The sequence below is a fragment of the Vombatus ursinus genome, unplaced genomic scaffold (genome assembly GCF_900497805.2).
Source record: "Vombatus ursinus unplaced genomic scaffold, bare-nosed wombat genome assembly UNPS02009205.1, whole genome shotgun sequence".
Taxonomy (NCBI): Eukaryota; Metazoa; Chordata; class Mammalia; order Diprotodontia; family Vombatidae; genus Vombatus; species Vombatus ursinus.
The window spans coordinates 47,169,889-47,194,043 of record NW_020948983.1 but is presented as its reverse complement, the minus strand read 5'-3'; the positions used below and the strand labels follow the sequence as shown (position 1 = coordinate 47,194,043).

The following is a 24,155-nucleotide window of genomic DNA, read 5'->3' as shown; positions in this document are numbered from 1 at the left end:
CAGTAAACGTTTAATAAATGCTTGTTCCCTTCCTCTCTGTCCCTTCTCCCTGGGATCTCTCATGGGTACGTACCACTGACTTCACACATCCTAAATACAATGCCTTTCCCTCTCCTGACCCTTCAAACCCACTCTGACTCAAGTTTCCTATTTCTGTTCATGGCAGGAGCATTCTTCCAATCGGTCAAGAGCAAAGCCTGGTTATCATCTCTGGCTCCCTCCATCTTCCTTGTTCCCTAGGTCTTACTGCTTAAGCCTCCACAGTGTCTTTCTTATCTCTCCCTCTTCCATCACTTTAGTTCAGGCTTTTATCAACAATAACTTCAGTTAGCACAAAGAACTTTCTAACTGGTTTTCCACCCCTAGTCTCTTCCTCTTCCTATTCATCGCCTATACCCTTGGGAGATTGTTTCTCCAAATAGAATCCTGATCATTTCATTATTCAAAAATCTTTTCAGAAAAAAAAAAAAAAACTTCAAGTCAGTACTCTTCATGATAGGCAAAGCATTATTAAATGCTTACAGTGTACAAGTTATTGTGTGCTAGGCTCTGACTAAAATAAGTGATAGTCCCTGCCTTCCAGAAGCTTACATTGTAATGCCTACCAAATACAATGCCACTCCAAATACAGTCTGAAGGCCTAGCATTCAATGCCACATTCTAGCTTCAACCCATTTTTTCCAGTCTGTCTTTCGCTACCTGCTTTCTTAGCCTGTAGCCTACCTTTGCCCCCTACCTTTGCTTTTAGGGTTCTCTCATCACTTTTTATCTGATGAAATCCTACACATTCCAAATCCCAGCTTAAATCCACCTCTTTCGAAATGCTTCCTCTGATCACTCAGATAGGAATGCTGAGATGGAGAAAGATCTGGATTTAGAATCAGAGGACCTGGGTTCAAATCTGATTCTGCCCTTTATTCTGGGGCCTCAGTGTCCTTATCTGCAAGATAAGGGGGCTGAACTAGACAACTTCTCAATTCTCTTCCAATAAGAGTCCTATGATCCTATGGAGCCTCACTCTAAACTCTTACAGCACGCCGCATATAGTTCTGACAGTTATCACATTCTCCTTTGCTGCTGTTGTTGTTGTTGTTGCTGTTGTTGGAGGCAGCTGGGTGGCACGTGGATAGAGAGCCAGACCTGGAGTCAGGAGGATCTGAGTACGAATCCAGCCTCAGACACTGACTAGGCTCACTGTGTGACCCTGGGCAAGTCACTTAACCCTGTTTGCCTCAGTTTCCTCATCTATAAAATAAGCCGGAGAAGGAAATGGCAAACCAAACCAGTATCTCTGCCAAGAAGAATCGTTATTCTGCATATATATTTTGCCTTATTTCTTCCATTAGGGTGTAAAGTTTCTTGAAGGCAAAGAAGGTCTTATATTATCTCTATTTCCCCCACAACGTTTTTTGCATCATGTAAATGATCAATACTGATTGAGTTTAATCTATTCTTTTGAGACTTCAATAAAATTATTCAAGTAGTTGCACACGTGTACTGAGTAATATTGAGAGTTTGTTTCTTAACATATTTACCCTCACATAACAAACTTAATCCACATTTAAGATGATTAGGGTATCTACAACTTTCATGAGAATATCCTATATTCAATTTAATAAACATTTCTTAAGTATCTATTATGTGCTCTAGGAATTGTGGATACAATGAAAAATATGAAAACAGTTTCTGTCCTCAAAGAGCATATATTCTATTGGAGGGCATATGACATATTCTGCTAAGAGGACATTGTAATCTAAAATTAATTTTGATTAACAATAAATATTAAGGGTCAGACTTCTATTTGAAAACTTCCTTTAGAATCCTTATGAAATTTTCTTGGGGCAGGGGGGAGGATAGACAAACAAAAATGACCCAACAAAGAAATAAGTGTTTTAATTACTATATTTTTTCAAGAATCATACTCAAGTACTTAAAAGATTTACATGGTCTTTCAAAATTGTAGCACAGCAGTTGATCACATATTTTAAAAAATGTGTTACTTAATAATGATACCTGTTCAATACGTTTCAAATGTTGATGTAAATTAAGTGCCAGTCTGTCCCACCATCGACCTCTGCTCTCAAGACAATATATTTTTTGTGACAAAAGATTTTCAAGTTCCTCTACTGCTTCCTATAGCAACAAGAAGCTTTCATTTAGACAAATGAAAATTAATTCAAGATGAATTAAATCTATAAACCAGTTAATATCACCAACTGGAGTCACAAATCACATTTCCACTCAAAGATGAAGCTGGTCACACGCTATTCATTTCACATGCACTTTGAGTTATCTCTCATGTAGTAAGGATGAGTTGGATAACCACATTTTTCATCAAGTCATCCTTGTAATTAAGTACTGAGAAGGTCAGTCAGGTTTCAGGAATGTGATTTGTGTGCATTAACTTTTCACAATTTTTCTCCAGGCCATGCAAACTGGCCCCTGTGAAAACAGTGCTTTCAAACTACCATACTCTGGTCAACTGAACAACTGGCCCAGGTATAACTTTATTATAGTCATTCTTTACTAACACATGAAGTCATCTTTTCACAATGACCTTTTACAATACAGAAATGCCAGAAGCAGAAGTAAACCTTAACATTTCTCACAAACTATTCCTGGTGTAAGCACACAGTCAGTTTCTGGCTTTTTTTTTTTTTACTTCCAGTTATTTCCTTTCCAAATAATCTATGATACCTGGTGAAAAATGGACATAAGTGAGAGTCTATTTTCATATCAAACTTGCATTTTACCTTTACTTTTTATCTCTCTTTTCTCATGTACATCCTATCAGATCTATTCAACAGAAGGTGAGAGAAATTATTATTTCTCTCTTATATTAATAACCAATTATTAATTAATATTAAGGTTTTCCTTTTCTATTTCCTCATTCAGAAATAAAACCCTATAGGTTATGGGGACCCTACCCACCTAGAAAACCATACAAGCAGAATCCAATCTAGGTGAGTCTTGCCCTCAGGAAATAAGCCCTTGTCCTTGGGACCTTCTATTAGAATTTAGGGTGACCCAGCTTATGAAATGAAAAACCAGCCAGCGAGGTCTGGGTAGAGATGAATTCTTTTGTCCAGATTGCTGGACGTGGATGAGTTTCATGATTAGGTCATATTCTCTGCAGGAAAAGCTGAAGACTTTTTGCCCATCTCCTCATTAATATGTCCAACCCCTCACTGAATGTTAACCAATCAGAGTTGATTTCCACCTTCAGGTACACCCCCTTTTCCAAAGGCTTTTTAAGCATTCAGTGACCTTCCAAGGTTTCTCTTTGGCTTACGAGAGAAAGACAAATGACCATCATTTTATCAATTATCTGCTAGCCATAATTAATAAAATTGATTGTTAATTACCCAGAAATGTCTCTCAGACTTTTCATTCATCACAAGGGGAAACAGGGTAAGGGTTCCAATAATATTTAATAATCTTAAGAAGTTTCTTCCTCTTTTCCCCCAACTCCCTCCCCCCCCAAAAAAAATCCTAGTGAATTACCTATATTATTTTATACTACATTGGGCTGGGCCCAATTGATTATTTTAACTATATTACTAGTGGCTACAAAAATGTATGAAAAAATGCAGAGCTACCTTGATAGCAAAATAAGATTAAATCATGCCGAAATCTGATTTTTTTTGTTATATATAAAAGAGCAGAAAAGTATCCAACATACCTCATACATGTGCAGTCTTTGTAGTATTTCAACTGCTCTAGAGAAAATCCTTGTATAAACCCACCCAACAGTAAAACACCGCAGGAAAAGAGGTAAATCCTCATGGTATCTAAAATAAAGTTGTCATACCAAGAATTTAATGTTAATTACAGGTTTGATAATACATGCACAGATCTGGGGTTTCAGAGTGGATATTACTTACATGGATGCAGATCACAATCTCTTGTGCTTAATTAAATGCATCTAAGTGGTACAGAGCCTAAAGCATTGGGCCTAATGTCAGATCTTCCAGAGTTCAAATCTAGCCTCAGATACTAACTGTGTGACCCTATGCAAATCATTTGACCTCTGTTTGCTTTAGTTTCCTCAACTGCAAAATGGGGATAACATCACCTATTTCAAAGGGTGGTTTTGAGGATCAAATGAGATAATAATTGTAAAGTGCTTTAGCACTATGCCTGATACATGGTAGGTACTATATAAATGCTCATTTCCTTCCCCTTAATTAGATGTCTATTACTAAAAAAAAAATGCCATTTGATGACCCAGCTTTTAGTGATAATATTTTTAAAACTGGTTTGGGGTAGGGCTGGGATCCTTGGATAACAGTTTGTTATCAGGTCCACACTCAAAGCATTTCCACCTTGGCAGGATCAGCCAGAATTTGTGTTCCATGAATCCAAGATCACCTCCATGCCATGATTGGGCACTAGAGTAAGACTTTAGTGGAGGACATCAATAACAAGGCAATATGGGGTTTTCAGACAAAAAAAAAAAACAGTCATCAAAAGTTTAAAAATAAGCTGAATGTCTTTAAAACCACACAGTATGCACCTCAGCCATCTACGTTTCATATGCTTTTCCACACCCTAAGTACAAATACAAATGAAATTCTGTCCAGGTTTTTAGTATCTATCCTCACATCCTTGAGATGCAGTCCAGCATTGTGAATAAAGATCTGGACTTGGAGTCAGGCAGAAGCAGGCTCAAGTTTCACCTCTGACACATGCACAGAGGCTGTGAAACCCCAAGCAAGTCACTTCTCTCAGGATCTCAGGCAACTCTTCTAAGGCTCTAGGCAGCAAAACAGCTGCCAATCTACATTAGTGAAGGAAGCTAGCTCCCTACAGCATTAAACAAAAGAACCAGTATTCTTGGGTCACTCTACTGGCCACTCACCAACTATTTTACCTACAAGCCAGAATCTAATAACAAGGGTTACCTTCCAAAGGAATAACCCTCAGGGTGGATGAGTAGTTATTTTTTAAGTAAAAACTATTTCCTTATGGGATTAATGCTCTAAATATTCTAAAAATAAAAGGATTTCATTGATAAATATTTTATAAATATTTATATTTTATAATTTTTGTAAATATTTTATGATGAAAAGAATAAATAGGACAGAATTTCTTGATAATATTTAAATATTGAAGATGCTCAGTAATTGTCATATAATATGATGTGAGACATCCTGTGCTGACCAGGTGGAACATTTAAAGCAACTGTTCACTCTAGTTTCATCTGCAAAATTGTACCCACTTGAATTTCCATTTGATGAATAAACCTTGTATGTTTTCCGTAACCTCTGCACCATTTCTTTGTTTCTTCTGCATTTCAAATTCAGCTGACTGGTCCGCAGCCAATTAAATGACAACAAGTGAAAAACAGATTATTGTTCACACATTTTTGGTGCTCAGAAAAGTACACTTTCTTATATGAGTTCATTTTAAGCTTTTGGATTGTTTCTACTTCACACAACAGTATGTAAATAAGCAAGAAATATAATGCTTCCAGTTATATTGTAGGTTTGACCACAGAATTAATCAGCATGATCTTCATGCTCCCCTAACCCCACAATAAGTCTTACATAAACTGAGCATGTTCATTGGGGTGTGCATTTGAAGACACTGCTCTAAGCTATTACCTTAGGGATGGATGATTTTTTAGCTTGTTCCAATCCTCCTTTGCACATTTGCAGAGCTCATTAGCTTCCTTCCATTTCCCATTAACCATCATAGTAGAAATATCATTCAACATATGAGTAGCTGAAGCATATCTGATGTTTTAAAAAGTCATAATGAAAAGGCAAGTCAAAAAAGCATTTGTATAAAAATGAATGAAATGTAATCCATTTCTTATACTTAATTTCTCTCCAAGATGAATTTTTCAAAGTTAGAAAAGGACAGTAGTCCAATCTAGTCAGTATTACTTAGGGGCAAAATACTTTTAGCATAGCAATAATTTACTAATACTCTAGTAACCTAGAAGAGCTAACACATTTTGTTCCGTGAAATAATTCACTGACCAGAAGAATTATAAAATACAGAGCTAAACAGAGAAGTCTGTACTTTGAAGCACTTTACTCACCATCTATCTCTGAGAGTAAGTTTTTAACTTTTTCTTGTTACTGTGGTACATATTTGATAAACTATTCATTCAAACACAGGTGTCCTTCCCAATTTACTGGGGTCTTTCAAAAACAATGCCAGTAACATTAATTTGAATGGCTAACAATATGTCATATATCCAGTTGCCTTTATATGAGATAAAGAGACCGTGTGTACCAGCAAAAAACAATGAACCTATTATTTGTGAGCCATGAAGGCTTTGAAAACATTGCTGATGACTTGACAAGGCAGAAGACAAAAGTAGGGTTAGTCTATTCTTAAGCAAAGGCAGCCTGTTCATTTAAAGACAGTCTAAACCAAGTGAAGACAGAAGGTTTTTGGTTTTGTTTTGTTTTGGTTTTTGTTTTTTAACAAAACCAGAGCAGGGGCCATCTGACCATTTCACAACTGTGACGAGTTTCACCTATGGATTTTCCGAAATCAATAAACCTCAAAGGAAGGGTATCATCTCTCATTAGCCCTTAGGATGTAAAAAAAAAAAAATCGACTCTAACATTGCCATTGAGCCTTTACATTTGCTGCAGTCATATTTAAACTATTTTCCTTTGGATTCACTTTTCAAAGAAGAGAGTCTGTCACACTGTCAAAGTAATAAACAGAAAACTACACAGTGTAACAATTTCTTTTAAGTATACTTTTCTGTATCAAAGGATACATACAAAGGTCATAAACAATTTCATAGCAAAACCTCCTGAGAAAAGAGAACTCAAAGACAAATAATTTCAAACAGGTCTGAAGAAGCCCAAATAGGTTTCTGGAAAATCAAAGAAAGACCATTTCATTAGTACACTAAAATTTTAAGCTCCGTGAAGGCAGGAATTTTTTCACTTCTGTCTGTATCCCCAGCACCTGGTCCATATGAGGTATTTAATTAATGCTTGTTGAATGAATTAAACTTTTCGTATCTAAAGATAACAGATTTAATCTCCAAGTTTCAATCACTGCTATCATTTATCCACTTTTTAACCATTTTTTTTTCTTAGTAACATGGTAATAGCCATTATTAGTTAGTATTTACTATTCAAAGGGCAGTAGAAATGTGTTAGGGAGGTAAAACTTTGTTATGACATCTATCACAATTCCATTTTCAATAGAGTCAAAGATTGAATACATCACGTAACACTACTTAGGAAAATGTGTATGTCTTTAATACTATTATTAATTGGAAGCTAGTGACTTTATGAGAAATCAAAACACTGTAACACAAATCCAAAAGAATGAAAAATTAGAAAACAATGTGAAATATCTCATTGGAAAAACAACTGACCTGGAAAATAGAACCAGGAGAGAGAATTTAAAAATTATTGGACTATCTGAAAGCCATGATCAAAAAAAGAGCCTGGACATCATCTTTCAAGAAATTATCCAGGAAAACTGCCCTGATATTTTAGAACCAGAGGGCAAAATAGAAATGGAAAGAATCTACTGATCTCCTCCTGAGAGAGATCCCCTAAGGAAAACTCCTAGGAATATTGTAGTCAAATTCCAGAGTTCCCAGGTCAAGGAGAAAATATTACAAGCAGCCAGAAAGAAACAATTCAAGTACTGTGGAAACACAATCAGGATAACATAAGATTTAGCTGCTTCTACATTAAGGGACCGCAGGGCATGGAACATAATATTCCGGAGGGCAAAGGAGATAGGATTACAACCAAGAATCACCTACCCAGCAAAATTAAGTATAATCCTACAGGGGAAAAAAATGGTCATTCAGTGAAATAGAGGACTTTCAAGCATTCTTGATGAAAAGACCAGAGCTGAATAGAAAATCTGATTTTTAAATACAAGACTCAAGTGGAACATGAAGAGGTAAACAGGAAAGAGAAAATCCATAAGAGACTTATTAAAGTTGAACTGTTTACATTCCTGCATGGAAAGATGATATTTGTAACTCATGAGACCTTTGTCAGTATTAGGGTAGTTAGAGGGGAAAAAATTATATGTACGTATAGATAGATAGATAGATAGATAGATAGATAGATAGATAGATAGATAGACAGACAGATAGATAGATAGATAGATTGAGGGCACAGGGTGAGTTGAAAATGAAGGGGTCATACCTGGAGAATAAAATTAAGGGGTGAGAAAGGATTATACCAGCAGAAGGAGAAAGGGAGAGGTAGAATGGGGTAAATTATCTCACAAAAAAAAAAAAAAAAACCAGAAAAGACTCTTACAGCGGAGGGGAAACGGGGGAAGGTGAGAGGGAATGAGTGAATCTTACTCTCATAGGATTTGACTTAAGGAGGGAATAACATACACACTGAATTGGGTATGGAAATTTTTACCCTACTGGAAAATAGGGGGGGAAGGGGACAAGAGAACAGGGGGATGATAGAGAGGACGGCAGATTGGGAAAGGGGGTAATCAGAAGCAAATACTTCTGAGGAGGGACACGGTCAAAAGAAAGAATAGAATAAATGGGGGGCATGGGATAAGATTAAGGAAAATAGAGTTAGTTTTTCACAGCATTATCTACTATGGAAGTGTTTTGTATAACTGCACATATATAACCTATATTTAGTTGCTTACCTTATCAATGAGGGTGGGCAGGGAGGGAGAAAGGGAGAAAATTTGGAAGCCAAAGTTTTAAAAACACATGTTTAAAAAAAAATGTTTTCACATGCAACTGGGAAATAAGAAATACAGGAAATGGGGTACAGAAATCTATCCTGCCCTACAGGAAAAGAGAAGGGGAAGGGGAAAAGAGAAGGCGGGGAGAGATAGAAGGGAAGGCAGACTAGGGAAAGGGGTATTCAGAATGCATGCCATCTCGGGGTGGAGGAAGGGGCAAGATGGGGTGAAAATTTGGAACTCAAAATCTTGTGGAGGTAAATGTTGAAAACAAAAAAATAAATAAATAAATTACCATAAAAAAAAAATATCAAATTGGGCAACCACTTCCAATACCTGGTTATTCACTGGGGAATAAAAGATATCAATATAGTTGTATCTTAACCTATCCCATCTCATGCAGATTCACTAATCTCAGGTTCTGAAAATCATCAATTGAAAACTTTGAGGTGTCTCAGAGGTCATACAGTTTACTTAAGGTTACATATAAGTAATAAATCGCAGAGCGAGAAATTGAAAAAAAATACTATTATTAAAGATAAGGTGATCATCTTCAGTCTTGCTAGTGAAAACAAAGTATCTCATTTTAAAAAATATTATTTAGAGTGAGATAAAATAATGAATTAAAGGAAGTGAAGTAGGATAATAAATCAGGAAAATTGACTACCCAAAGCAAATGACTTTGGCACACTAATTCTAAGTACTGTTTCTATGTAGTTCATATACTTACAAAATTCATTATTTCCACATATGAAACAAAAAACTCAAAAGTTTGTTTTTATTCTGAATAATACTGGCAATCAAAAACACATTAGCTATTAAAATCATCTGGCATAATCCTACCTGATGAGATCTTCTTTATCTTGGAAGACTGGTGTTTTCCTATTTATTGTGTAACTGGGAAAAGTCATTCGGCCTAGGTTGACCATTAGTACCGTGAAAAGTTGGCCTTGCCCACCACAAGCAGCATCTTCTTCTTCCACTGAATCAGTCAATGAAAATAGCAGCAAAATACGGGAAAAAACAGCCCGAGGACCTTTACAGATCCTTACAGACTGTCCTACCAAATCCTTTGCCCTAGAAAGAAAATTTATAATGTATCCTTACTATTATCATTTTAAATATATTAAATGCAGATTGTTTAAAAATTATTTTATCACTAAAGAATTTTTAAAAAAACCAACCCTAAAGAGTATATATTCATTCTGTGATGGAAAAAAACCTGGGTATTAAAATATCAAAAAAGTTATTAATCATTGCAAAAAAATTACACATTCAACATCAGCAATTCTCAACTCCTGATCCCAATCCCTTTTTCAAACAAATGAAAGAGATTTATGTGAATTCTCATTATTATTATTACTCCTTGGTAGAGAGACACATCATTTTGCATTTGGAAGTGGTATAGCAGTCAAATGAAAGCCAGGCAGTACAGTATAATCAGTTTCCACCTCTGGGGACCAGCTCTATTCCACAGCTATTTGCAGGGATTGCTTGAGACAGTACAGGACTTTCTGTGAGGACAAAACATTGAAAACAAAGCAGGGGCCCACCGAATAGGATGTGGCTGAACAAATTATGGACTATGAACGGAATGGAACGCTACTATGCTGATAGAAACGACAAATACAATGCATTTATAAAAATGTAGATAGGCTTGTATGACCTAGTACACAACAATGAAAACAGAACCAGGGAGAAGGACAGACCTAACCACAATAACATAAGCAAAAATAACAAGAGGTCACTGAACCCAGATTAAATGGCATAGCTAACGTTGGTCCTGAAGGACAAATGACAAAACATTTCCTTCCTCTCAGCAGAGAGGTGAAGAAATCTGTATGTGGAATACTGCAAATACGGTCACATGCCATTGCTGGTTAGGTTTTTCTTAGTGCCAAGATAGGGTTTATGGGGAAGTGTGTATTAAAAAATGACTATGGTGTAAAAAATGTATCAACAAACCTTTTTTTTTGTTTCTTTAAAAAGATGACATAGCATAAACAGCCAGAAGACCTGGATTCAAGTTCCAGCTCTTATATTTATTAACTGGGTGATCATGGACATGTTGTCTGACACCACGAGCCTCAGTTTTCTCATCAGTAAAATGGACATAATACTATTTACCTTACTTCTTAGGGTTGTTATCAGGCAAGTATTTTGTAAAACTTTAACTGGTGAGGAAGTATGACTGTGAATAATAATAGGTAATTTGATGCTTTTTAAGCATCCTCATAAGCAAAATGAAACAACACTATGATCAGACCAACTGCTGCAATCCAGCAAGACTCTTAAAGACATTTTAAATGCCCCCTATTGATATCTCTCATTTTAATGGGGGGGGGAATATATATATAAAATGCATAAATATATATATGTGAAGTACAAATGTTAATTTTTACAGCAGCAGAAAACATTTTCTATTGCAACTAAGTAGAAAATTGTGCAATAATTTTAATGATGGGCAAATCTGGGGTCTGTATAAATTTCTAAGAAGGTTAAAAATCTTATTTGATAGTGATTTGAGGTAAAAACTAAAATAGTCTTGCCAAAAAAAACCCAAAAAACAAACAAACAAACAAAAAACCTTTTCCTAAGATTAGTGACCAAATCCGTTGACCTAATTTCTTTTATAATCTAACCTAGTGCAGTGAAAAGCACACTGGATTTGGAGTCAGAAGACCCAGGTTATAATTCTGGCTTTAACAGCTTATTAGGTATGTGATACTGGGTAAAATTTAGCCTCTTTGGGCCTCAGCTTTCTCTTTTGCAAAAAGAAAATAATATTAATACAATTCCCCCTACTTCACTGGGTTATAAGGATCAAATGAGATTCCATATGTAGGTGAAAACATTCTGAAACCTGCAAAGTATCATGCAAAGTAGGATATCATAATTTGTATTTACTAGGAAGGTTTTTGGGCCCAAAGAATAAAACAACATAAAATATATAAAGAAAGTGCTACATGTATAAAAGATACATAGGAACTTTTGTTGTTGTTGTTCAGACGTTTTAGTTATGTCTAGGACCTTTGTGACCCCACCTGTGGTTTCCTTGGTAAAGACAATGGAGTAGTTTGCCAATTCCTTCTCCAGCTCATTTGACAGAGGAGGAAACTGAGACAAACAAGATTAAGAGACTTGCTCAGGCTCACACAGCTAGTATCTGAGGTCAAACTGAATTCATGAAGATGAGTCTTCCCGAACCCAGGCCCAACATGCTATCCACTTAGGAACTTTATAATACTTTAATTATCTCACATTCTATAATCAATTAACCTTGGCATATGCTATCAGTTCTTGTTTTTTTTTAGTCTGTAAAGTTTTTTGTTCTCTTGGTATTTGATGGGGCCAATATTTGCAAAATCTATCATTTTACCTTCTTATTATGAATAATATTCTAATGGATCTGTGATCTCAAAGATTTCGAGGTTTCCTTCAACAATGCAGATTGCAACCTGTCCTGTACAATTCCTGTATATGTTCTTCCCTAAGTTTGCCACAGAAGAGCCAAAATACTAGGGGCCTTCCTTGCTTTGTCATGACACTGCAAAGATATCAGTACAGCTCCCAGGCTGCCCAGTGGTTATCCCTTGCTCTATCCATGTTACCAGTCCTTCTTCTGATCGTATGTCTCCCTGATGGCATCTTTTACTCCTGTTCTTCAAAGCTCCTTTACTGTTATGTGTGACGGCCTGCTCACACTCTCCCCACTGCCCTCTGTGTGCCGATACTCATCTTTAGTTCTTTGGGGGCTATAGTGTTTCATGTCTTACAACTAGAGAATACCAGTAGAATACTGATATTAAAAAGATAGACCATTGTTTCCAGGAGGAGTTTGAGGTTATTAAAGTAGTTTTACAACTTCCTGAAGACAACCTAGCTCTCTACTTCTTTTTTTAATTCTAGGGTAACTCATGGCCTATCTGTACCACCTGTCTCACACATGCACACACACATACATATATACATGCATACATCCCATTTATGTATGCATGTATGGATGTGTATATATACATATACACATAAAGGGGGTATTGTCTGTGTATAAAATGTCCCTCTGTGTCTTCATGTATACACACATACATATACTGATGGATAAGCTCTAACTTATCCATCATACTGCATGTCATGATCTGGGCAGTAGACATTCTTTATCCACTTGGTGTTTTTTCTTTTGTGTGGATGAAAAGGCCACTTCTTCCGAATGCTTACAGTTCACCTTCCAGAAGCCTTTGCAACATTCAATTTAAAAAGCATTTGACATGCATTATCTCATTTAATTCCCACAATTACACTGTGAGATAGGTGTTATCACTAGTTTACAGATAAGGAAGCCCAGACTCAGAGAGTTTAATTGACTTATCAAAGGTCAGAGATAGATCAAATGGTTTCTTTCCATTTTACTGTACTGTTACATCTATGCTTATCTCAAGGAAAACATAATTTCTGTTAAAAATTCTTACTTAAAATATTTCACGTGACCAGGCAGAGATGAGCTGCAATCTACATCACTGAAAGGAATACATATTGAAATTGGAGATCTGTTTGAGAAGCTCATGTTAAAAAATTGAGTTCATGATACTCTGAAAGTTGGAAGTTACTGACATGAGGAGTGAAGTTAAAAAATCTCAATGGGAAGCAATGTTAGAAAATCCTAAACATTTCTTTTTTTCTTTTTCTTTTTTTTTTTGCCTAGGCAATGGGGTTAAGTAACTTGTCCAGGGTCATACAGTTAGTAAGTGTCAAGTGTCTGGACTGAGATGAGATGTGAACTCAGGTCCTCCTGACTCCAGGGCCAGTGCTCTATCCACTGCACCACCTAGCTGCCCCTATTCTAAACATTTCTATAGCCTTCTTTGTCACTTCAGGTCATCTAAGCAGTGAAAGGCAATATTCATAAATGCAAGTTCGGTGGAACATTTTTCAGAGTTTTATTTTTCAGAGTTGTAAAACTACATTTAGTGAAAAACTCTATGTCTAAAGGTCAAAATATATTTAATCATCAAAACCTGAAGGGCAGAGCTCTTAAGTGAAACAATATGCCCATGGTCTTAGAATTTTCACATGCATAGGTTACTATGAAAACAGTGCAAAATGTAAATTGTCAGAACTAAAACCATTTTCAAAACAGGGATTCCTTATACGCATCTTTGTCTGAGGTTTTGAATGAAAAAATCCATCTTATTTTCATTTGGGGTAGTAAGTTGTGTTTCTATCTAGGCATCCCTAATGTTAAAGTATATTTGATGTGTCATAAATATTGATTAAAAATATTACTACAGGGGGCAGCTAGGTGGTGCAGTGGATAAAGCACCGACTTTGGAATCAGGAGGACCTGAGTTCAAATCTGACCTCAGACACATAACACATTTACTAGCCATGTAACTCTGGGCAAGTCATTTAACCCCAATTGCCTCACCCCCCCCCCCAAAAAAATATATATATGTGTATATATATATATACATATATACACACACACACATATATATGTATATATATATACATATATATATATATACACACATATATATAACTACAGGAAAAAAAAGCTTCTTGGCCATTTGTGCTCAGGAAAGGTAGTGTATTAAAATATTAGGACTACTAAAGACCTGAACTGAATCTTTTTATACTAAAATCACATGGGAATATAAAAATTTCTGTCAAGATAAGATTTCAATATATTAATTACAAGGTATAACTCACCAATTTGTTTTATTATTTTTTCTTTGACAGGAATTAGTACTATATGTTATTTATTTGACCAGATGTGATTTCATCATTGTAGAGAATACCAAGTGAGGAAACTGTTTTCACTGATAATGACAGAATGAAAACTACTTGGCAACTTCTGCTCTTAGGAGTTCCCTGGGGCACTGAGGGGGCAAGTGACTTCTCCAAAGCCACACATCTAGTATGTGTCAAAGGGGAGACTTGAACCCTAGACCTTCCCGCCACCAAGACTGGTTCTCTATTTACTATGCCATGCGGCTTCCTCTGTTACTGTTTTTTTGGAGGCAATCGGGATTAAGTGACTTGCCTAAGGTCACAGAGCTAGTTAAGTGTCCGAGGCCAGATTTAAACTCGGGTCCTCCTGACTCCAGGGAGGATGCTCTATCCACTGCATAATCCAGCTGCCTCTACTTCCTCTGTTTTTGAAAACAGAAGATCTTGCCTCTCCTTTGAAAAACCTACAGTGTTAAAAGCAGGCCTGTGTTGTCCATACACCAAGCTAGGAATGGTCATATTTTTAATCTTAAGAAAAAGAAATTACAGTTTGTTTGTTTGTTTTTTCATTCAAACCAGTTAAAATAAGCACCCGACTTATTCAATGAATACAGCGTGTGAAAGCATTATTTCTTTAACTCATAAAGGCAGTTGGAAGTTTTTAATGCATTAAAACACAATGGCACCTTTTCAAAATCACTGCACCAATGCCAGGCTGATTCTTGCCAAAACTGAAGACTGAACGCTGTTTGGCCAACCTGAGGAATGTGTCCACCAGTTGCTGCTTCTGTCCACTGGGATTTGTCAAATGAAATGTCTTTGCTAAGGTTTTTAGCTCAGGAGCAGAAAGCAGTTCAAGTACTTCGGAGAGTTCTTGTAATTCAGATTCTAGGGAAGTAAGAAGCATAAGCATTTAAAGTGGAATAAGTCTTTAAATTTCTACAAACATAACCTCTCAACAACAATCTCATGGAAATTCTTTCCCAAGAGCATCTACAGTTTCCAGCTCTTTTGCCAGTGGGACATAATTTTTAAAAAGGTAAAAAGGATGGTTTTTATCCTCTAATGATATAGCAATGGCTAACAGGGCCAAGAAGGCATGTACTCTTCCCAAGAATCAGCAGAACTTTCTTCAGCAAGACTTAGGCTATTCTAACAATTAAGTGAGTAAATAAACTATAATTTATATAGTGTGACAGGATCTCAGATGGGGCTCCACCTATTGAGTTTCTCCTCCCTAGGTTTGTACAGTGCCTGAAATTCTACCATTACAGTTTCATTCCTTTGACCTTTGATAATTTGGTCTTCAAGAATCACATATATTTATGTGAATACACACACACACACACACACACACACACACACACACACGCACACGCACGCACACACATTCCCTTTCCTACCAATTAAAATTCTCAAACTTAGTGAAAGCTCTGAGGAACTGAGGATATTTATCCAGGTGAAAAAAGACAGTTAGGTGGAAGATCTTGAGAGACAGCATATGATATCTGTCTACAAGTACTTGAAGGGTTATCACATTTTAAAGGAATTAGATTTTTTCTGCCTGCCTCTAAAAGGAAAAACTAGGAGAAATGGGTGTAAATTGTAGAGCAGAATACTGAGGTTTGATGTTAAAAATAAAACTTTCTTTCCAAGAAAGGAATGGGAAGCCTCAGGAGGGCAGCATCACTAATGGGCTTCAGAAGGCTGGATGACCACTTGGGAGGGAAGAAGGAAGGAAAGTAAGGGGTAAAGAAGAGAAGGAAGGAAGAAAGAAAGGACACAAGCATTTATTAAGTGCCTACTATCTGTCAGGGACTGTGCTAAGCACTTTACAAGTATTATCTCATTTGACTGTTCAGGCATAGGTTAGGCTTAATAGCCTCTGAGGCCACTCAAAGGCTGAAATGGTTAAATTCTGATTCTTCACAGAAATATGAATGATTAAATAGGTAACTGTAAGAGACCAAATCCAACTCAGATTCTGTGATTCTGTGAAGTTCTATTGTAGTCTAGTTTCTAATTTTGTTTGTTTAATTATAAGAGTTTCTCATTCAAAGGGGAAGGAAACAATCATGGATCTACAAAAAAGCCATTTAGTAATCACCAGCTTTGTGCACTAAACTAAGCAATGAGTTACAAAATGAAAATGATCCTTTTACTAATTAATAAAAATAATTCATTAAAATGATCATGTAGCTTACAATCTTAAGCCTTAATACTTTAAGAAGCCATTTCTTCCTTGTGGGTAATTCCATCTACTAACACAGACATCAACAACATTATCAGTCTTCATGAATTGTAGAGCCATCACCCACTCCCACCTCTGCCCTCTCCACTCCTTCAAAAAAAAAGCAGAGGAGCCAAGACTCTAAAGAAAAAACCTTCCCACAAATAGATAAGGTCTGTACTCCAGGCCTTTTGAACTTCCTAAGTCCTCCCAAAATCTGTGTTCCACTGGCATAAAGTTTAAAAAATAATCAATCAACAAACATTTTTTAAAGGTTTACTATGTGCCAGGTAACTGGCAAAAACACAAAAAGCAGTCCTTACCTTCAAGAAACTTATATATCAAAAGAGAAGAGAACATGTAAATATATATGTATATCTACCATGGATATAGAAAAGAACATTAGAGGGGAAGGCTTTGCTGGTGAGGATCAGGAAGGCCTCCTGGAGAAGGTGGCATCTGAACCATGTCCTGAAAGATGCTAAGGTGAAGAAAGAAAATGTTCTAGGCATGGTGGATAGCCAGAGCAAAGGCACAGAGGTGGGAGACAGTGTCATGTGCTGGAAAGCAAGTAGGATGGTATTGCTAAATCACAGAATTTATGGCAGGGAATAATGCATAAAAAGACTGGAAAAGGTTCAAATTGTGAATAGCCTAAAATGTCAAATACAAGAATTAATATTTGAATCACAGGTAATAAGAAGCCACTGGAGTTTACTGAGCAGGGGACATGATCAGTTCTACATTTTAGCAAAGTCAGTTTGGTGACTTTGGACTATGGATTGGAATGGGGCATCTTGAAGCAAAGAAACCAATTACAGTTATCCCTTCCACATTGAGACTTTCCCCAACACGGTTTCAATATATCAAGGGTCAGCATAAGAAATTGAATGGAAATTTTCTGGGAGAAGGTCAGTGGGAAAGGTCTGTTGGACTTGGGTGAGAGGCACATGGTCCAGCTGGCCCTAGCGCAGCCTCAGGGTGGTGGCCATAGAAGCAGCGGCTTGCTTCCAGAGTTCTTGGCTCACAGATGGTGGGGGGATCCAGCAGCTGATCAGAGGGGGATTGTAGGGATCTCTTTGCTGGTGATGAGGCAGGATTTGCCCATGCTTGGATCTGGGTCCCAGTCCTGGGGGAGGAGGAGCACTGGCATAGCAGAGCTTGTGACAGCAGTGGAGAGGATACCCTCCTCTCATTTCCAGGGCAGAAAAGAGTGCTTATGGTCATTCACAGTCCAGAGCACAGGCCAGGAGAGGAGTAAACACCTCTCCTTAGAACATACCACCTTGGAAGAACTGAAAACTTACAGGTCCCTAGAAGTATCTCTGAAAACAGCTGCACAAAACCCCTGAAGCTTGGGACAGTACATTCTCCACACTGAGAGCAGAGCCTGCCTTAACAAAGAGTTAAAAAGTCAAGTGACTGGTTGGGAAGATGAGCAAACAGAGGAAAAAAAAGTCAGACTACAGAATCTTACTTTGGTGACAAAGAAGATCAAAACATACAACCAGAAGAAGACAACAAAGTCAAAGCTCCTACATCCAAAGACCCCAAGAAAAATACGAATCAGTCTCAGGCCATGGAAGAGCTCAAAAAAGATTTTGAAAATCAAGGAAGAGAAGTAGAGGAAAAATTGGGAAGAAAAATGAGAATGATGCAAGAAAATTATGAAAAACAAGTCAATAGCTTGCTAAAGGAGACCCAAAAATATGCTGAAGAAAGTAACACCTTAAAAAATAGACTAACCCAAATGGCAAAAGAGGTCCAAAAAGCCAATGAGGAGAAGAATGCCTTCAAAAGCAGAATTGGCCAAATGGAAAAGGAGGTCCAAAAGCTCACTGAGGAAAATAAACCTTTAAAAATTAAAATGGAGCAAATGGAAGTTAATGACTCCATGAGAAATCAAGAAATTATAAAACAAAACCAAAAGAATGAAAAAATAGAAGATAATGTGAAATATCTCATTGGAAAAACAACTGACCTGGAAAATAAATCCAGGAGAGGAAACTTAAAAATTATTGGACTTACCTGAAAGCCATGATCAAAAAAAGAGCCTAGACTCATCTTTCAAGAAATTATCAAGGAAAACTGCCCTGATATTTTAGAACCAGAGGGCAAAATAGAAATTCAAAGAATCCACTGATCACCTCCTGAAAGAGATCCCCAAAGGAAAACTCCTAGGAATATTGCAGCCAAATTCCAGAATTCCCAGGTCAAGGAGAAAATATTGCAAGCAGCCAGAAGGAAACAATTCAAATATTGTGGAAACACAATCAGGATAACACAAGATTTAGCAGCTTCTACATTAAGGGTCCAGAGGGCATGGAGTATAATATTCCAGAAGGCAAAGGAGTTAGGACTACAACCTAGAATCACCTACCCAACAAAACTGAGTATAATCCTTCAGGGTAAAAAATGGCCATTCAATGAAATAGGAGACTTTCAAGCATTCCTGTGGAAAGGATCAGAGCTGAATAGAAAATCTGACTTTCAAATACAAGACTCAAGTGAAACATGGAAGAGGTAAACAGGAAAGAGAAATCATAAGAGACTTATTAAGGTTGAACTGTTTACATTCCTGCACGGAAAGATGATATTTGTAACTCATGAGTCCTTTGTCAGTATTAGGAGAGTGGGAGGGGGAAAAAATTATATGTATGTACAGATAGATAGATAGAGGGCACAGGGTGAGTTGAAGATGAAGGGGTGATATCTGGAAAATAAAATTAAGGGGTGAGAGAGGATTATACTGGGAGAAGGAGAAAGGGAGAAGTAGAATGAAGTAAAATAATTCAAATGAAACAGACAAGAAAAGGCTTTTACAGTGGATGGGAAATGGGGAAAGGAGAGAGGGAATGAGTGAATCTTATTCTCATAGGACTTGGCTTAAGGAGGGAACAACATACACAATGGGGTATGGAAATCTATCTTACTCTACAGGAAAATAAGGAGTGAAGGGGACAAGAGAGCAGGGGGTTGACAGAGGTGACAGCAGATTGGGGGAGGGGATAATCAAAAGCAAACACTTCTGAGGAGGGACAGGGTCAAAAGGAGAATAGAATAAATGGGGGGGTAAGATAGGATGAAGGAAAATATACTTAGTTTTTCACAACAGGACTACTATGGAAGTGTTTTGCATGACTACACATCTATAACCTATATCGAGATGCTTGCCTTTTCAATGAGGGTGGGTGGAAAGGGAGGAGGGGAGAAAATTTGTAACCCAAAGTTTTAAAAACACATGTTAAAAATAAAAAAATTTTTTAAAAATTAAAAAAAAAAAAAAGAAATTATCAAGAACACTTCCCTTATATTCTAGAACCAGAGGGTAAAATAGAAATTAAAGAATCCACCAATCACCTCCTGAAAGAGATCCCAAAAGGAAAATTCCCAGGAATATTATAGCCAAATTCCAGAGTTCCCAGGTCAAAGAGAAAACATTACAAGCAGCCAGAAAGAAACAATTCAAGTATTGTGGAAACACAATCAGGATAACACAAGATTTAGTAGCTTCTACATTAAGGGATCAGAGGGCTTGGAATATGATATTCCAGAGGTCAAAGGAGCTAAAATTAAAAACAAGAATCACCTACCCAGCAAAACTGAGTGTAATCAATGAAAGGGGAAAAAATTGACATTCAATGACATAGAGGAATTTAATGCATTCTTGAGAAGCCAAAGCTAAATAGAAAAACTGACTTTCAAATACAAGACTCAAGAGAAGCATGAAAAGGGAAACAGGAAAGAGAAATCATAAGGGACTTATTAAAGTTGAACGGTTTACATTCCTACATGGAAAGATCATATTTGTAACTCATGAGACCTTTCTCATTATTAGGGTAGTTAGAGGGAAGATATATAGACAGAGGGCACAGGATGAGTTGGAATATGAAGGCATGATATCTAAAAAATTAAGGGAGAGAGGAATGTACTGGAAGAAGGAGAAAGGGAGAGGTAGAATGGGGTAAATTATTTTGCATAAAAGAGGCAAGAAAAAACTTTTACAGTGGAGGGGAAGAGCGGGGAAATGAGAAGAAATGAGTGAACTTTACTCTCACTGGATTTGGCTTAAGAAAGGAATAAAATACACACCCAATTGAGTATGGAAATCTATCTTACCCTATAGGAAAGTAGGAGGGAAGGGGATAAGAGAGGGAGGGGTGATAGAAGGGAGGACAGATTAGGGGAGGGAGTAATCAGAAGCAAACACTTTTGAAAAGGGACAGGGACAAAGGAAAGAATAGAATAAATGGGGGCCAGGATAGGATGGAGGGAAATATACTTAGTCTTTCACAACAGGACTATTATGGAAGTGTTTTGCATGAATGCATATGGATAGCCCATGCTGAATTGCTTGCCTTCTCAACAGGGTGGGTGGGGAGGGAGGAAGGGAGAGAATTTGGAACTCAAAGTTTTAGAAATGAATGTTAGAAATTGTTTCTGCATGCAACTGGGAAATAAGATACACAGGCAAAGGGGTATAGAAATCTACCTTACCCTACAGGAAAATAGAAGGGGAAGGGGATAAGAGAAGGGGAGGGTGGTTATAGAAGGGAGAACAGACTGGGTGAAGGAGGAATCAGAATGCAGGCCATCATGGGGTGGGGGGAGGGATGGAGAGAAAATTTGGAACTCAAAATCTTATGGAAGTAAATGTTGAAAACCAAAAATAAAAAAATTAAATTGAAAAAAAAAAAGAGCGGTAAGAGTCTCTGAGGAACAGCTCAGATTCCTGACAAAGGAAGAAATCAAGAAAAGATAAGTTCTTCCTTTTTGTGGTACTTGCTAATGCAAGTGTTCTTAAGTTATTTTTCTCTGTTCCAAGTATAGCAGCATCAACTGGGATCATATAACAGCAGACAACTTTTAGTTTTCTCAGCATTCTTAATCTGGGCTTTGATCAATCTCAGTTTCAAATGATTAATTATCCCAAACAGAAGACTGAAACTGCCAATAATTCAAAAAACGAAGGAATTAATTTTTACTGATTACCAACCAGACATACAGTGTTGTATTTATGTTATTCTAAAAGCAATTCAGACATTATGCTCATTTCACATTTCTTGTTACTAGTCATACCTGTCTGTAGAAAGCCTACTTGCTTTAATTCTTCAATCGCTGATGATAAATCTTGACCAATCTCTCCATAATCTATCTTGTTAGTTTTTATCCAAACTTGCTTGCGTTGAAAAAGTCTTACATATAACTTCTGCCCACTTGCTACAGTGATTAAAAGGGAAAAAATATTAATTTTCTTCATAAAAATGACTATTATAGATTTAACAATAGCAAGCATTTATATAGTAACTACTATTTGCCAGGTACTCTGCTAAATGCTTTATGAATACTCATTTGAACCTCACAAGCACTGTCAGAGGTAGGTGCTATTATCCATTTTACAGGTGAGGAAACTGAGAGAAACAGAGGTTAAGTGACTTGCTCAAGGTCACACAGCTAATAATTGTCTGAGGCTTTGAACTCAGATCTTCCTAATTCCCACGTCCAGTACTCCCTCTATTGTGCCATCTAGACTTCCATTATTTTGCAGGAGTGTACATGCAAATATGATCTTTGAAGTGAAAATGTTTACAAGACTGAATTAAAGTACTTCTTCTAAGAAATCTTTCATCTCTTTTTGGAAGAGATGACAGGATGAGAGGGTTTTGAGTCAGAAAGGAAGTTAGAGATCATGGGCTCCAACTCTTTTTTTTTTTGGTGAGGCAACTGGGGTTAAGTGACTTGCCCAGAGTCACACAGCTAGTAGGTGTTACGTGTCTGAGCCTGGATTTGAAGCTGCCCCCCAACTCTCTTATTTTACAGATGATAAAATTAAGGTTTTTTATTTCAGATTGAAAGAATTTGTTTTTAAGAAGGAATATATTGTATTCAGATTAAAATGAGTCTCCTTGGGAAACATCATTGAGCATAGTGGATAGGGCACTGTACCTTAAGTTAGGAAGATAAGGGTTTAAGTCCTGCTCTGTACATTTACTAGCTGTTTGATTTTGGGCAAGTCAATTAAAACTCCTCAGCCGAATCACCTATAAAATGAGAGTATTGGATGTGATGGCCTCAGAAGTCCTTTGAATATTTATGATTGCATTCCCCATTTGACTATTTCTGAATTCCGAGAATTGAGTGAAGTCACTATATCGTAAGCTAATCCCAACCTCTCCTTGCCTGCTGCTATTTTCCTTGAAAGGGATCTTTCTGACTCATAAAATGTTAAGCTAGTGTTCTTTGCCTAAACAACTGCTAAGTTACAATACAGTCTAAAATTATAACAAGAATCTTTCTTTTCAACTCTGCCACTAAACTAAGAAAAGTCAATTCTTTCCTACAAAAACTAAAAAAGAAAAAAAAATCCCATTTTTAAAACAGGACCTTTAAAAACTCAACTACAGTTACTTATGGCATGTAATTAAGTTCTTTCAATACAAAACACTCAGAACATACAAACATTACTATCCTATTATACAGCTTAATCTTCTAATTTCAAGTACAGCTTATCATAGGGGTACTTAAACTTTTATATCTTAGACCCCTTTGGCAGTCTGGTTAAGTCTATAGAACCTTCCTCAGAATAATGGGGTTGTTTTTTTTTTTAAATTCACAATTGACAGAAATGCTAGGTGTCAGATGTTAGTGAAAATAAAGATGTAATTGTTTTTTCCTATCCAAGTTCATGGATCCTTGAAATCTATCCAGAGACTCAAATTGGGCTATTACAAACTTACCTTCAATTTTTATAGGAGTCCAAACCAAAACTGAACTGTTGTTTGTTTTTTTAATTGTTAGATTAGATATTCGTTTAATATCTAGATATTAGATTTTATTAGACAGTCTAACTAGATTAGATTTTTGTCCATGAGAAAAATTCATAAACTAAAGAAATGACTAGTTTTGAACAAGCATTGTTCTAGGAATCAGGATATCCTAGTTGTAATCTTAATTTTTTCACTAACTAGTTTGCAATCTTGGCACGTCACATTTTCTGGGCCTTGGTTTTCTCATCTGCAAAATGAGGTTAAACTATATGATCTCTAATGTTTTTTAGAGCTCTAAGATTCTATAACCTACATAGCAATTAACCACATTCCTTTCTTATTTTTATAAAAGCAACAAAAACAATTAGCAATGGATTTCAAATAACACAAAGAAATATGATTATAAAAGATTTGCCTTTGAGAGAGGTGCATAAGAACTAAACATGTAGAAGTTTCATTAGGGAAAATGATCACACTTCTGAATTATAATGAAGCACATAACCCATTAATTATTCAAACTGAATTCATGACAATTCTCATTAATTCAGTCTGAACTAGACAGTAGAATTCTGAATATTCTTGATAGGATAGTAAACTTGACATCATTATGTCCTTTCTTCTATTTTAAGTAAAAGAAAGAAGCAGAGAGGGATGCAGGGTAGATAATATTCCCCAAAGAGATGTTTTTACATGCTAAGATATAAAATAACTAGGGAACACTAAAATGATCACCACACAGAGACCTACAATAGAACTCTTGCTCATCT

General features: G+C 36.5%; 1 protein-coding gene across 3 annotated transcripts in view; it reads right to left on the bottom strand.

Annotated features, from left to right (window-relative positions):
* The window catches only part of FAN1 (FANCD2 and FANCI associated nuclease 1), a 43,200-nt gene that overhangs the window by 14,618 nt on the left and 4,427 nt on the right, over positions 1-24,155 (bottom strand). For all 3 annotated transcript variants that reach the window (XM_027851735.1, XM_027851737.1, XM_027851736.1), the window contains 6 exons: positions 21,701-21,841; positions 15,078-15,279; positions 9,508-9,741; positions 5,607-5,738; positions 3,683-3,791; positions 2,014-2,133 (listed from right to left, as the gene is read on the bottom strand). In XM_027851735.1, the coding sequence (XP_027707536.1) occupies positions 2,014-2,133; positions 3,683-3,791; positions 5,607-5,738; positions 9,508-9,741; positions 15,078-15,279; positions 21,701-21,841 (938 nt within the window). The remainder of the gene's footprint in view (positions 1-2,013; positions 2,134-3,682; positions 3,792-5,606; positions 5,739-9,507; positions 9,742-15,077; positions 15,280-21,700; positions 21,842-24,155) is intronic.